We start from the raw sequence: 13,689 nt of genomic DNA on the forward strand, positions 1-13,689 counted from the left end.
TATCTACTAAACAGCCAGAATGGAACTTGGTCTTCCGACAGTTTGGCAATCCCTCTCTGCAACGCCAGTGTGTCACTGTGATGGGGATGGAACTTCACTTTAATTTTAAAAGAGTAGAAGGAGTTTTATCTTGTATCTAATCCTGTGCTGTATTCGACCTGGTAGTGTTTGATGGGGATAGCATTGAGGAACCATTACTTTCAGTTTAAAAGAGTAGAGAATGTCTTGAAGCTCCAGAGTACACCACATACACATCCTATGGTTTTACATTCATTCCTATAGTTTTATAGGGAAGTCTATAAATAAAAGAAAACAATCCTTAAAAAAGCACATTTAATAACCTCCATTCTTCTCAAAGGAATTTACAGTTCAATAAATACTTTTGAAGTTTAGTCACTGTTGTAAAGTGCAGCAGTCACTTTGTATAGAGCTAGATCTCCCTAACAGCAATGTGGTAATGAATGGATTGTCTGGTTTTTCAAATGTTGAATGAAGGCTAAGCATTTACTTAGACAGGATGATTATTGATTTGTGACTTGTGATATCTGACTTGCCATTTGACTTACCTGCCACCATGTCACCAACTGTACATTATAAATGACCCCCCTGTATTCCCAGAGCATAAGTTATTAATTGAGAGTAGGACTAAGGTGTGAAGATGATGAGAGGTATAGTATTCAGTTGTTCATCTTCCCTGGTAAGAACAGCAGCCATCTAAATGATATATCTTGGACAAAATATTGAGAGTTTTACATCACTACAGTGTTGCAATGGTAATGATAAATATGTTAGGATACAAATTAATTGTAATTATTGATGTTGGGAATGTTTCTTATTTCCACCTTTTATAACTGGGAATTCTATTATGCAGTTGATTTAATTTATTGACTACTTTTGGTATCACTGATGGGCTGTGCATTTTTTTATTAATCTTAAAGGGCTAATGTGGAAGATGTCAAATCTCCAGGGAGAGTCACTCTAATGCATTAATAGTTAATTCACCACAGGCTTTTAGTAATTGAGCTTCATTAGCTGGAGTATAATACATGACAAGGAAGAATCTAGAAACATGTAAATCTATACTGGTTCATATTGTAACTAACATTTTTATTGTCACAATCGTAATTTGCAATTATATAGTGCCTATAACACAGCAAATGCCCTGAAGCATCTTAATTAAGTTCCTCCATACGATAAATGCTGGTCTCAACCGTAAGATACACTTTTTTCTGTCTAACAAGGAATGGAAGACTCTCAAGCATAAACGAGATCAAAATTACCAAAAAGTAATGTGTTGCTTGGTCCATCGTTACCTTACTGCAATGAGGCAAAAGATGCATAGCACAGACCAAGCGACTGAAGAGAATCTGAATGAACTGCGCCAGGACCTTTCCAAGTTTCGCAATGAAATGAGAGACCTTCTTGGCTTCAGGACAGCAAAATATGCCATGTTCTATTCACGGAACTAAAAAGTATTTGAAGGCACTAGATGCTGATGTGTGTTTCATTCATGTTGTAAGTATGAAACTAAGTGAAAGGACGTCTCTGTCATCATCTGTCATCCACAGATAGTTATGGTTTGTTCAATATTTGATTTAATGTGATCTATTTTCGTAAATTTTCAAGCTGAAATATATAGTTACAATACATATGGAGTTTCTAATTTGGATGATATTGCCGCACAAATAATTGTCAATAATTTATTTTAAGTAGATACTGCCATTTTGTTATTTAGGAGAATGCTCCTGGTATTTATTTCCCTTTAAGAAATTTTGTTTTCCCGACCCTACTGCTGACTCATCAGTGGTTACGCTGGATGTTCCAAAAATGCTTCAGAAACCCACAAGGCAGATCAAAGATACAGGACGTGAAAACATGCTTTACATTCGTAATGAAAGCATTAACAAGTTCCCATTCATTCTTACATAAGTTATTTTAACAAAGGGAACCATCCATTTGACTTAAACGTTTCCATTAAAATTGCAAAGAAATTTCAAATGATCATATGAAGGCTTTCATTAAATATCAAGCATGAGCAATTTCAACTCTGTTGTTCAGAGATAATACAGCAGTGTTGCATATTTGCATGCAGTAATATCTATGGTGTATTGTGTCAGCTTATATTTAACTAAGATTGAAAATATATTTTTCATAATTCTCTTGGGTGAAGAATGTCAGCTCTGGTAAAATGTGCATTCTCATAGGAAGCTTTTTATGTGATCATAATAATTCAATAACTGAATTTTTGGAGGTGATCCAATAAGAATATAATGGGCACAGATGCTGAGTATCCTCCCTCCACACTTCATTCTTCTAAACTCCATCAAATACAAGCCCTGAGTCATCGACCACTCCCCATATGACAAACTGTTCATTCCCAGGATCATATTTATAAACTTCCTCTGGACCCCCACCAATGTCAGTACATCCTTCTGTATATATGGATCCTGAAACTACTCTCAGTATTCCAAATGCAGTCTTAACAGAACCTTTCACAGCCTCAGCAGTATTCCTTCTATTCTAACCCTCCTGAAATGAATGCTAACATTGCATTTGCCTTCCTAACTGCTAACTGAACCTGCATATTAATCTTAAGAGAATCCTGAACTAGGACTCCTCAGTCTCTTTTGTGCTTCAGATTTCTGAAGCCTTTCCCTATTTCCAAAGTAGGGTTATAATAGGGTATGAATGTACTATGAGACCTTATGAAAGGTTACTTATGATTCAAGGCTAAGACTAGAATAGAGCAGAAGCTCTGCATTGAGATGTTAGTTCAACAGGGTTAGAAGGTTTTTTGAAGGCATCACGTAGACCTCATCTTTCTTCTTGGTCCTCTGGAAATTTCAGCTACAATTTGATTGAATGTGGAGCAGACTGGAGGGGTTGAATGGCCTACTTCTGTTCCTATATTCCAAAGAGTACATTACCTTCATTGGCAAAATTATGCACTCTGATATTCAAAGTTTGTGCGAAGATTTGTAGCTCGGGTGCTCGTTGTTGTGGTTCTGTTCGCCGAGCTGGAAGTTTTTGTTGCAAACGTTTCGTCCCCTGGCTAGGCGACATCATCAGTGCTTGGGAGCCTCCTGCGAAGCGCTTGTTTGATGTTTCCTCCGGTGTTTATAGTGGTCTGTCCCTGCCGCTTCCGGTTGTCCGTTTCAGCTGTCCGCTGTAGTGGTTGGTATATTGGGTCCAGGTCGATGTGTTTGTTGATGGAGTTTGTGGATGAATGCCATGCCTCTAGGAATTCCCTAGCTGTTCTCTGTCTGGCTTGCCCTATGATAGTAGTGTTGTCCCAGTCGAATTCATGTTGCTTGTTGTCTGCGTGTGTGGCTAGCCATAAAACGACACGACCAGCTATCCTTAGTAGCCACACACGCAGACAACAAGCAACATGAATTCGACTGGAACAACACTACTATCATAGTGCAAGCCAGACAGAGAACAGCCAGGGAATTCCTAGAGGCATGGCATTCATCCACAAACTCCATCAACAAACACATCGACCTGGACCCAATATACCAACCACTACAGCGGACAGCTGAAACTGACAACCGGAAGCGGCAGGGACAGACCACTATAAACACCGGAGGAAACATCAAACAAGTGCTTCGCAGGAGGCTCCCAAGCACTGATGATGTCGCCTAGCCAGGGGACGAAACGTTTGCAACAAAAACTTCCAGCTCGGCGAACAGAACCGCACTCTGATATATTTCAGTATTGACATTTAATAAATGCAAATTATAATTTTTCCAGCTGAAGAATTCAAATCTCTAACCTTTAGGGGTTCCTTCCTTCACTAATATAAGTAAATGTATATGTATTAATGTGGAAACACATTATTCTTCAAATTTCTTTTAATTACAATGAAATTAGGAGTTACTATCACATTAGAATGTGATAAATTTGCAAAGAATTGCATTTGAAATGCCAATATCTTTAAATTGAAAGATGTAAAATTATGGATAAGATTGGGTTGCCACTTAGTAACATTTTATAAAGTCAGAAGTCACGTGATACCAGGTTATAGTCCAACAGGTTTGTTTTAGTGAGTTTTGAGATTTATAGCTCAGGTTGAGGTTCTGGATGTAAGTTTGCTTGCTGAGCTGGAAGGTTTGTTTGCAGACATTTTGTCACCGTACTAGGTAACATCATTAGTGAGCCTCTGGTGAAACACTGATGGTATGGCCCACTTTCTATTTATATGTTTAGGTTTCCTTGGGTGGTTGATGTCATTTCCTGTTGTTATGTCATTTTCTGTTCTTTTTCTCAGGTGGTGGTAAATGGGATCCAAGTTAATGTGTTTGTTGATAGAGTTCCAGGTGGAATGAATGCCATGCTTCTAGTAATTCTCATGCGTGTCTCTTGATTGACTTGTCCTAGGATGTATGTGTTGTTCCAGTTGAAGTGGTGTCCTTCCTCATCTGTATGTCAGAATACTAGTGAGAGTGGGTCATGTCTTTATGTGGTTAGTTGATGTTCATGTATCCCGGTGGCTAGTTTTCTGCCTGTTTGTCCAATGTCATGTTTGTAACAGTTCCTGCAAGGTATTTTGTAAATGATATTAGTTTTGCTTGTTGTCTGTATAGGGTCCTTCTAGTTCATTAACTGCTGTTTTAGTGTGTTGGTGGGTTTGTGGACTACCATGATGCCAAGAGGTCCTGCCACTGCTCAGACCTCTTGGCATCATGGTAGTCCACAAACCCACCAACACACTAAAACAGCAGCTTATGAACTTGAAATACCCTATCCAGACAACAAACAAAACTAATGTCATTTAAAAAATACCTTGCAGGAACTGTTACAAGCATGATATTGGACAAACAGGCAGAAAACTTGCCACCAGGATACATGAACATCAACTAACCACATAAAGACATGACTCAATCTCACTAGTATCCTGACATACAGATGAGGAAGAACACCACTTCAACTGGGACAACACATCCATCCTAGGACAAGCCAAACAGAGACATGCACAAGAATTCCTAGAAGCATGGCATTCCAACCGGAACTCTATCAACAAACACATCGACTTGGATCCCATTTACCACCCCCTGAGAAAAAGAACAGGAAATTAAATCACCACAGGAAAAGACATCACCAACCTACGGAAACCTAAATAAATAAAAAGCAGGCCATACTGGAGGCTTATTGATGATATTACCTAATTTGATGAAACATCTGAAAACAAATTTTCTAGCTCAGCGAACAAACTTACAACCAGGTGTATTTGAAATCGCAAGCTTTCGGGGCTTGTGATTCCAAATAAACCTGTTGGACTATAATATGGTGTTGTGTGACTTCTGACTTTGTCCACCCCCGTCTACACCTCCACATCATAAAATTTTATAAATAACGTGATTTTAATTAGAAGTACTCGAAGATAATGAAATACCAGCAGAATGTCTATACCACATAACTGGAGATTGTATTCATTTTCTAGGGATTGGAATTCAAATATCTCTCCAACTATACCTGCCTCCTGTGTATTTCACTCATCCTACATGGTCATTATTAAAATCACTATGTAATGCAGCATGAAAGGGAGACCATTCTTCCCATTGTGTCTGTGCTAGCTGTTTGAAAGAGCTATCCACTCCCTACTTTTTTCCTCACAATACTGTATTTTCTTTTCCTTGAAGAATTTATCCAGTTTCTCTTTGAAGGTTACTGTTGAACTTGCTTTCAACATCCCTCCAGACAGTACTTTACAAATCACAACAATGTTTATAAATACGCTAAACCTAACAACAGTTTGTGATGGCAATACATTTTTTAAAAAGTCATGACATAAGTAGTTCTCTATGCCTTAAACCTAAGTTCTCTGATGACTGACCTTTCTGCTACTGAAAAATATTTCTCATTTACTCCATCAAAGCTATTCATGATTTTGTAAATTCCTACAAAATGTGGAGTACTGCTTACAATTCTGGTCACCCTGCTACAGAGCAGATTTTATTAAACTGGAAAGGGTGCTAAGAAGTTTTACAAGAATGGGATCCAGGGAGACCTAGATAATTGGATTCAAAATTAGCTCAATGGTGAGAAGCAGAGGGTGCTGGTTGAAGGTTGTTTCGGAACTGGAGGCCTGTTACTAATGGTGTGTCACAGGGGTTGGTGATGGGACCTTTGTTATTTCTTATTTACATAAGTGATCTGGATGTGAATGTAAAAGGCATGATTAGTAAGTTTGCGGATGATACAAAATTGAGAGGTATCATTGATAGCGAGGAAGGTTATCAAAAATTGCAGTGAGTTCTTAACCATATTCCCCTCTGTGGGCTGAGGATTGGCAAATGCAATTCAATACAGGTAAGTGTGAGATGTTGCACATTGGAAAGTCAAACCAAGGTAGGACTTATACAGTAAATGGTAAAGTCCTGTTGAGTGTTAGGAACAGAGGGACCTAGGAGTACAAGTACATAGTTCTTTGAAAGCGGTGTCACAGGTAGACAGGACAGTGAAGAAGTCCTTCATTGGTCAAGGCATTAAGTATAGGAGTTGGGACATTTCTTTACAGTTGTTGGTGAGGCTGCACTTGGAGTATTGTGTCCGGTTTTAATCACCCTGTATAGGAAAGGCATAGTTAAACTGGAAAGAGTGTAAAGGAGATTTACGAGGATGTTGCCAGGATTAGTAGGCCTGAGTTATCGGGAGAAGTTGGCCAGGATAGCATTTTATTCATTGGAACGTATGAGAATGAGGGTGACCTTATTGAGATGTGTAAAATGATGAAGGGCATAGATAGGATGAATGCATATTCTTTTTCCCAGGAATGGGGATTTGAAAACTATAGGGCATAGTTGAAGGTGAGGGGGAAAAGATTTAAGAAAGATAAAAGATTTGAGGGGCAACTTCTTCTTGCAGAGAGTTGTGCTGATATGGAATGGGCTGCCAAAGAAAGTGGTTGAGGGAGCAAAATTTTAAAAACATTTGGATATACATGGATGGGAACGGTTTATAGGGAAATAGACCAAATGTGGGCAATTGGAACTAGCTGAGCTGGCACAATGGTCAGCATGGACTAGTTTGGGCTGAAGAGCCTGTTTCCATATTGAATTACTCTGTTACTGAGACTAGCAGGTTTTGAGTTGTAAGGAGAAGCTGACTAGGCTGGGACCTATTTTCCCTGGCTTGAAGGAGGCTGAGGGATAACCTAATCAAGGTTTATAAAATCACAAGGAGCATAGATTAGGTGAATAGCTAAGGTCTTTTCCCCAGCCGAGGAAAGTCCAAAACTAAAGGGCATTAGTTTAAGGTGAGAGGGAAAAGATTTAAAAGGATTCAGAGGGGCAACTTTTTCATACAGAGGGTGGTGCATACGTGGAACAGCCTGCCAGAAGAAGTGATAAAGCTGGGTACAATTACAACATTTTAACAGGCATCTGGACAGGTACATGAATAGGAAAGACTGACAGGGATATGGGCCAAACACCGGCAAATGGGACTAGTTTAGGAAAACTGGTCAGCTTGGACAAGTTAGACCAAAGAGCCTGTTTTCATTTTGTACACTGAAATATACTCTAAACCTTGCTGGAAACTGAACAAATCCAGCTTCTCCATTCTCTCCACTTAACAGAAGGTCCTCATCCCTCAGATCACTTTCATAACTTTTTTTCTACAGTTGCAGCAAGGTGTTGATATCCTCCCTGAAATCTGGAGTCCAGAATGGGGGCAAAGAACTTACAGGCAAGGCTTAAAAATTGCTGAATAACAACTTGATACAATTTCCTTTTGTATTTTGCCTGTATAAAGTCAAGGATTACACATGCATTTCTCTTTACAGATTTCTCATCTTGTCAGAGCAGCTTTAAACATTTGAGTGCTCAAACTTGCCAGTTTCTTAGTTTCTGTACCCCCTTTGAAAGAACATAAGTTAACTAGGCTTTGCTCATTTCAACTGCCAAACTGTATCTCCTCATATTTATTTTCATTAAATTTGAACTACCAGGTCTCTATCTGTTTCATCAGTTTGTTTTATATCTGCTTGAAGTCTCAGAATTAACTGCAGACAGGGAGGTAAGACTGGTTTAGCATACTAAGGATTAGCATAACCTCTGACCTTCCAATCACGTTTGAGATGGATGGTGAATAGAAAGATAACCAAAGCCTTGAAGACCCTTAGGTTGGTCATCTTATTGTACACAAGATACAATAATCTGACATTGTTATTGAAATGGCAACTTTTGGAAATTCAGCAGTTCAAAACAAAATGTTTTTATTAAGCAGCAGATACATAATGCAAAGAGTGACTGAGAAAGACAAAATCAAAAACAAACACCAATTTCAAACAAATCAGTTATAAAACATCATCAGTCATCTTTGTATTTCATTATTGCACTTAAGTCCTATATAATAATCTATTACAATATATAAGTATATAAGATAAACATTTGACTCAACCTCTGTCAGCATTGTTATAAATAAGGAGACAGTTCCAAATGCAACATGATTTTGGGGCTAATCATTCTGTGCAGACTTTATTTTTGCGAGTACAAGGATTGGTATATTCGTAACAGACATCCAAATTCTTGTCAGCACTTTGGACACATTTCACCAACTTTACATTTCAATGCTTCTATTTGCCAGCAGAAAGCCACCTGTTAAGAAGTGCAGTTTGTAATCAATTAAAGAAAACTATCTGTAACGATTACCAGCACCATAAATGGAAAATAAAGTCTTTGCTGTTACTGTGTGTTTAGCATCGTCTGTTCTTTACGTTGTTCAGAAACCTTTGGTTCTTTGATCTGTAGGGTATGACAAAGCTATTAGGAAACACTTGACCTCTGCCTGCTTCATCTACGTGACCCATGAAGATGTAATTCAGTCCTGCAAAGATAGTGAAAATACATCAATAAGCAGAACTTTATCATTGAACCAATTTTTGACAATACAAGGTAATTAATTATTAGATGTTCTGAATAGCATTTTTATTTGAGTGGGTCATCTCAAACAGAAAGACTCTAGAATTTTGAGATTAATCTTGGAGGGAATTTAATTTTTGAGGTTCTAATGGAACTTTTTCTTCCTTTAATCATTATCTGTGCAAAGTGAGTCGAAAGAAATTATTGATTCTTTGAGAGTTTGATGCAAGTGGAAATTCAGGTGAACTTTATCTGCATTTTTAAATGACACATAAAAGAATGGCTATGCAAGGGATCTTGTCTATAAAGTGTGATACGTTGTTCATCATGGATCTCAACATGGCCAGGACTAATTCATTTGTTCCACTTTGACAGGAGATCTCTACTGTTAGACAACAAGTGACTAGAATTCGTAGCATCAGGCAGGATGAAAGGTTTCTGCATTGTATTATTCCGAATGTGTCTGCCATGAGACAGAAGGCGAAAGTGAGGACTGCAGATGCTGGAGATCAGAGTCAAGATTAGAGTGGTGTTGGAAAAGCACAGCAGATGAGGCAGCACCTGAGGAGCAGGAAAATCGACGTTTCAGGCTGGAGCCCTTCATCAGGAACATCCTGATGAAGGGCTTCTGCCCGAAACGTCAATTTTCCTGCTCCTCGGACGCTGCCTGACCTGTTGTGCTTTTCCAGCACCACTCTAAATGAGACAGAGATAGACAACTTAAGACACAAGGATAGAAGCATGGGATAATCTGTATCTCAATATAATATCCAACAAATCCTGTGTCAATGTAACTATCTATTTTGCTGCTCTTTGCATTAACGTGGCACTACTTTTCTGAAGATATTTTCCTTATTAATCTGTTCAGAGCTGTTATGACACAGCTCTCGAACAGGTGGGACTGGATCCCAGGTCTCCTAACTCAAAAGAAGGGGAGAATACCACTGTGCCTCAAGAATCATCAATGCAGCTACCAGATAGATCAATATGATTAAAGGAATAGAAGGTGGACTGTGCCTCAGAAGAGGACAGACCTAAGCCCATTGGGAAGGGGTTTATGAAATACCTGGAGATTTCTTTCTATGTTAGATGCCGTATATAAATGCAATTTGTCATTACTGTTGCATTCGATATGCATCTAGTCCAATGAAAGAAGTATTTCATGATTCTGTTTTGGAAAATGAAATAAGCACAGACAGAAGAGTAGGTGAACAATTGGGACCACAGTTATTTTCAATTTAAAAAAATGTTTAATGAAGAAGTCAAAAGATAAGGGTGTTGGGCTGAAAACATAAGGCAACATTCAGTGAAAGAAACAGTAATCGAACTCAAATTGGTTTGGATGAGAAGTTATCTGATGGATCAGCAGGAGATTTGTGATCTATAACAAAAAAGAATAAACACATATTCTATGTAGTAACAAGGGTTTTGTCAGGTATACTGTTCACAATCCTTGCATTTGCATATACTTCCTACTATTACTAATTATAAGGAGTATAGAAAGTGCAGTTGAACAGTGGTGCAGTATTGAAATCTTGTATCTTAAAATTAAAAATTCAGTACAGCTGATTGAGTTAAATCTGCTTTAATTATTTATACTGTCCAAACGTTTGATGGCGCTAACTGATTGCGTTTGTGTTCTGTAGAACAATACATAGATGATTTATAGAAATACAGGGTGACATGTAGCTCAGTGGTTAGTATTGCTGCCTCATTCCAGCCTTGAGTTTGGAGTTTGCACATTCTCCCCCTGTCAGTTTGGGTTTCTTCCGGGTTTCCCGGTTTCCTCCCACAGTCAAAAGGTACGCAGGTTAGATGGATTGACCTTGCTACATGCAGGGTTGCAGTGCGAGGGTAAGGGCTGGATTTGGATGGGCTGCTTTTTGGAGAGTTGATGGGCTGAACTGCCTCTTTCTGCACTGTAAGGTTCTATGATTTGAACCTGGATATAGAGAAAATACAATTTTGAGGCTTGTTTGATGGTATGAATGCAGAAAGTAAATGGTAATATCTGTAAACTACTTCAGGGAAACATGGATAAATTATAGAGTGGGCAGACGGGTGATTGATCCAAGTTGACATAAGTGAGAAGTAATAAATTTTGGCATTGGAATGGATGCTGAATGAAAAGGAATGAAGGGTATGGATGAATTACCAGGTTTAGGGATTCAATATTCCAAGAATTATAAGTGCAGATACATAAAACATCAAATTTATTTCATGGCTTTATAAAAAGACAAATACTATTTAAGAATAAAGAAATAGTGATAAAACACAAAATATTGGTAAAGTCTAGTGTACTTTAGTTGCTTCACTATAGAAAGATCATTAAAACCACAGAGTTTACAGATTAACCTGGATCAAACCAGATATTGGAAACTACAGCTGTGACATATGCAAAATCCTGATACTGTTAACATTTCATTCTGTAATTTTGTCAACCGATGAGCCTGATTCTAGCAGTTTTCACTCCAGATTCCAAATTATGTATTATGTACACAGTATTCCAGGATCTTTTGCACCAAGGCAAAAGAAGATTCAAAAGATTAGTTTGTTTATTTCAAAAATAGACAAATAGAGTAAAAGTCATTTTCTCTTCAGAATGAATGAAAGGCTTAACACATGTAGAACACTTAAAGAAAGCAATCAGATGTGTGGGAAAAACTGTTGGGTTGTTAAGAACATGGATTACTTCACAACAGGACATACTTGAGGCAGAGATCCAGGCAGCACGGTGGCTTAGTGGTTAGAACTGCTGCCTCACAGCGCTGGGACCTGGGTTTGATTCCTGCTTCAGGTGAATGTGTAAACTCCACACAGACATTCTTCCCATGTCTGCGTTGGTTTCCTCCGGGTGATCCAGTTTCCTCCCACAGTCCAAAGATGTACTGGTTGATTGGTCATGCTAAATTGCCCATAGTATTAGGTGCATTAGTCAGGGGTAAATATAGGGTAGGGGAATGGGTCTGGGTGGGTTACTCTTCAGAGGGTTGGTGTGGACTTGTTGGGCCAAATGGCCTGTTTGCATACTGTAGGGAATCTAATCTTTTTAAGGAAAAAAAAACCAAAACAGAACAAATTCCAGCAGAAAAGATGAAGCTAGAAGAGAACAGCAGTAGGATTAATTTTCAATTACTGTAACAAATGATTTGCACTATCATTAAATGCCAAGTGATTCTGTTAATTGTTTCTGAATTATGCTATTTTAATTCACATTATTAAAAGCTGGTGTTGTTGCCTGAAGAAGTATCTGAAAATAACACAACTAGTGAAGGCAACTGGTTGCAGGGTTAAAGCATTTATTTCCCTGGAAAGAAACTGCTTTTGTCACTATTTCTTCCCTTCCTTCTGCAGCCAAATACCAAGATTCACCTAGCCACCACTTTTTCAATTTATTTAATCTTTTCTTCTTTGACAATATTAGCATAAATGTTTAAGGCTTCTATTTGACAATCTTACTTTAACTGAGGTGTTCACCAATTTAGGCTAATCATTAAGCATAACAGAACAAATATGAGCTTTCCAACTGGGAAACTTACCTCGTTTAATAATTGGACACTTTTTACAGACTGAAATTATTTTGACGCTCATGTTTTTCCCTGCTTGCTGAATTGCCATTCTCCCTTCTTTGAAAATATTAATAACGGAGATGGTGGTGTGAATACTGCCGTTGCGTGTTATAGCAGTTATAACTGTGCCAGTTAACACTGAAAGAAAGAAAAAATACCTAAAATTAAAATGAAAATCGAGTGAAAGGTTGCTCCTCAAATCACCTCAGGATAACAAGATTTTGAAACCATGATTTTATTGTCGTGTTTTAATTATCAATGTAAGAGTATAGGTAAAACAAACAGCACTTCATTATCCACATTCAAATCCTGATTGAAAAACTAGCTTCATTTAGCAGTGTTGGACATGACAAGAACATGGCTTAAGACAAATTTGTGGAAGTATTTCTTCTGAAAAGAGTGAATTTCTTTATCTCTAAGTTTCTCCTTTTTTTTAACCTCTGATACCTCAGGCAAATAGTAATTCACTTTGTGTGTGACACTAACTATTTGGAGTTGGTATAACTCAGTTGGCTGAATAGTATGTTAATTGGTTGTGAAGCAGTGTGATGCCAACAGTGTGAGTTCAATTTCCATCACTAGCTGAGGTTACCATGAAGGATTCTCCTTCTCAACCTCTGCCCTTGTCTGAGGTATGGTGGCCCTCAGGTTAACTCACCACCTGCTGTCTCTCTAATGAGAGAGCAGCCTTATGGTCTGGTAGGACTATGGTGACTTGACTGCCTGACTTGATGTAAACATCACATTCAAACTTACTTCTACATTTGGCCCAATTAAATTTACTAACAGTGGTACTATAGAGCAGTTGGGAATAGGGATTCTTTTGTAAAGATTTTTCTCTTGTCCGCATCTCCCATGATAATGAGTGGCTAACATGAAAACAACCAACTACATGGAGCACTTCCGGTAGAACCTGCTTCTTACACATTTATCTTTTGAGCAGTCAGCTAGCGTGCAACATTGGTATACATCCCATCCCCAACAGATTTAATCTGGTGCATGTCTCTCAGCTTACAGTGATGCTGAGGTCTGTTGTAGCACCTATAAGGGGCATGGTGATGTGATTAGGAATCACAAGTTAAGTGTTCAAATACCACGAAATCAAACAAATTTAATTTGGCAAATCTGATGATTTGATGCTGGGTTAGTTTTATTATTTACAGAAATCTTAGTTTTGAAGTAAATCTGGTTTGCAATCTAAACTGAGATCACAAAATGACAAATGCACTATTGTACCTTAGGGAGAGGGAATGGTT

At 38.2% G+C, this 13,689-nt stretch overlaps 2 protein-coding genes across 6 annotated transcripts in view; one reads left to right on the forward strand and one right to left on the reverse strand.

The window, feature by feature from the left end:
- trpc1 (transient receptor potential cation channel, subfamily C, member 1) overlaps nt 1-1,649 on the forward strand; it is a 94,720-nt gene extending 93,071 nt beyond the window's left edge. For all 5 annotated transcript variants that reach the window (XM_043702776.2, XM_043702774.2, XM_087993312.1 and 2 more), the window contains one exon: nt 1,242-1,649. In XM_043702776.2, the coding sequence (XP_043558711.1) occupies nt 1,242-1,469 (228 nt within the window). In that variant the 3' untranslated portion in view covers nt 1,470-1,649. The remainder of the gene's footprint in view (nt 1-1,241) is intronic.
- A 6,548-nt stretch (nt 1,650-8,197) lies between these two features.
- Nucleotides 8,198-13,689, reverse strand: part of pcolce2b (procollagen C-endopeptidase enhancer 2b) — a 48,339-nt gene continuing 42,847 nt past the window's right edge. Inside the window, exons 8-9 of the mRNA XM_043702772.2 lie at nt 12,404-12,571; nt 8,198-8,829 (exon numbers count right to left, since the gene is read on the reverse strand). Of these exons, the coding sequence (XP_043558707.1) occupies nt 8,699-8,829; nt 12,404-12,571 (299 nt within the window). The 3' untranslated portion in view covers nt 8,198-8,698. The remainder of the gene's footprint in view (nt 8,830-12,403; nt 12,572-13,689) is intronic.

The sequence above is a fragment of the Chiloscyllium plagiosum genome, unplaced genomic scaffold, assembly GCF_037043375.1.
Source record: "Chiloscyllium plagiosum isolate Xiang-an unplaced genomic scaffold, Cpla_swu_hap1 HiC_scaffold_13, whole genome shotgun sequence".
Lineage (NCBI taxonomy): Eukaryota > Metazoa > Chordata > Chondrichthyes > Orectolobiformes > Hemiscylliidae > Chiloscyllium > Chiloscyllium plagiosum.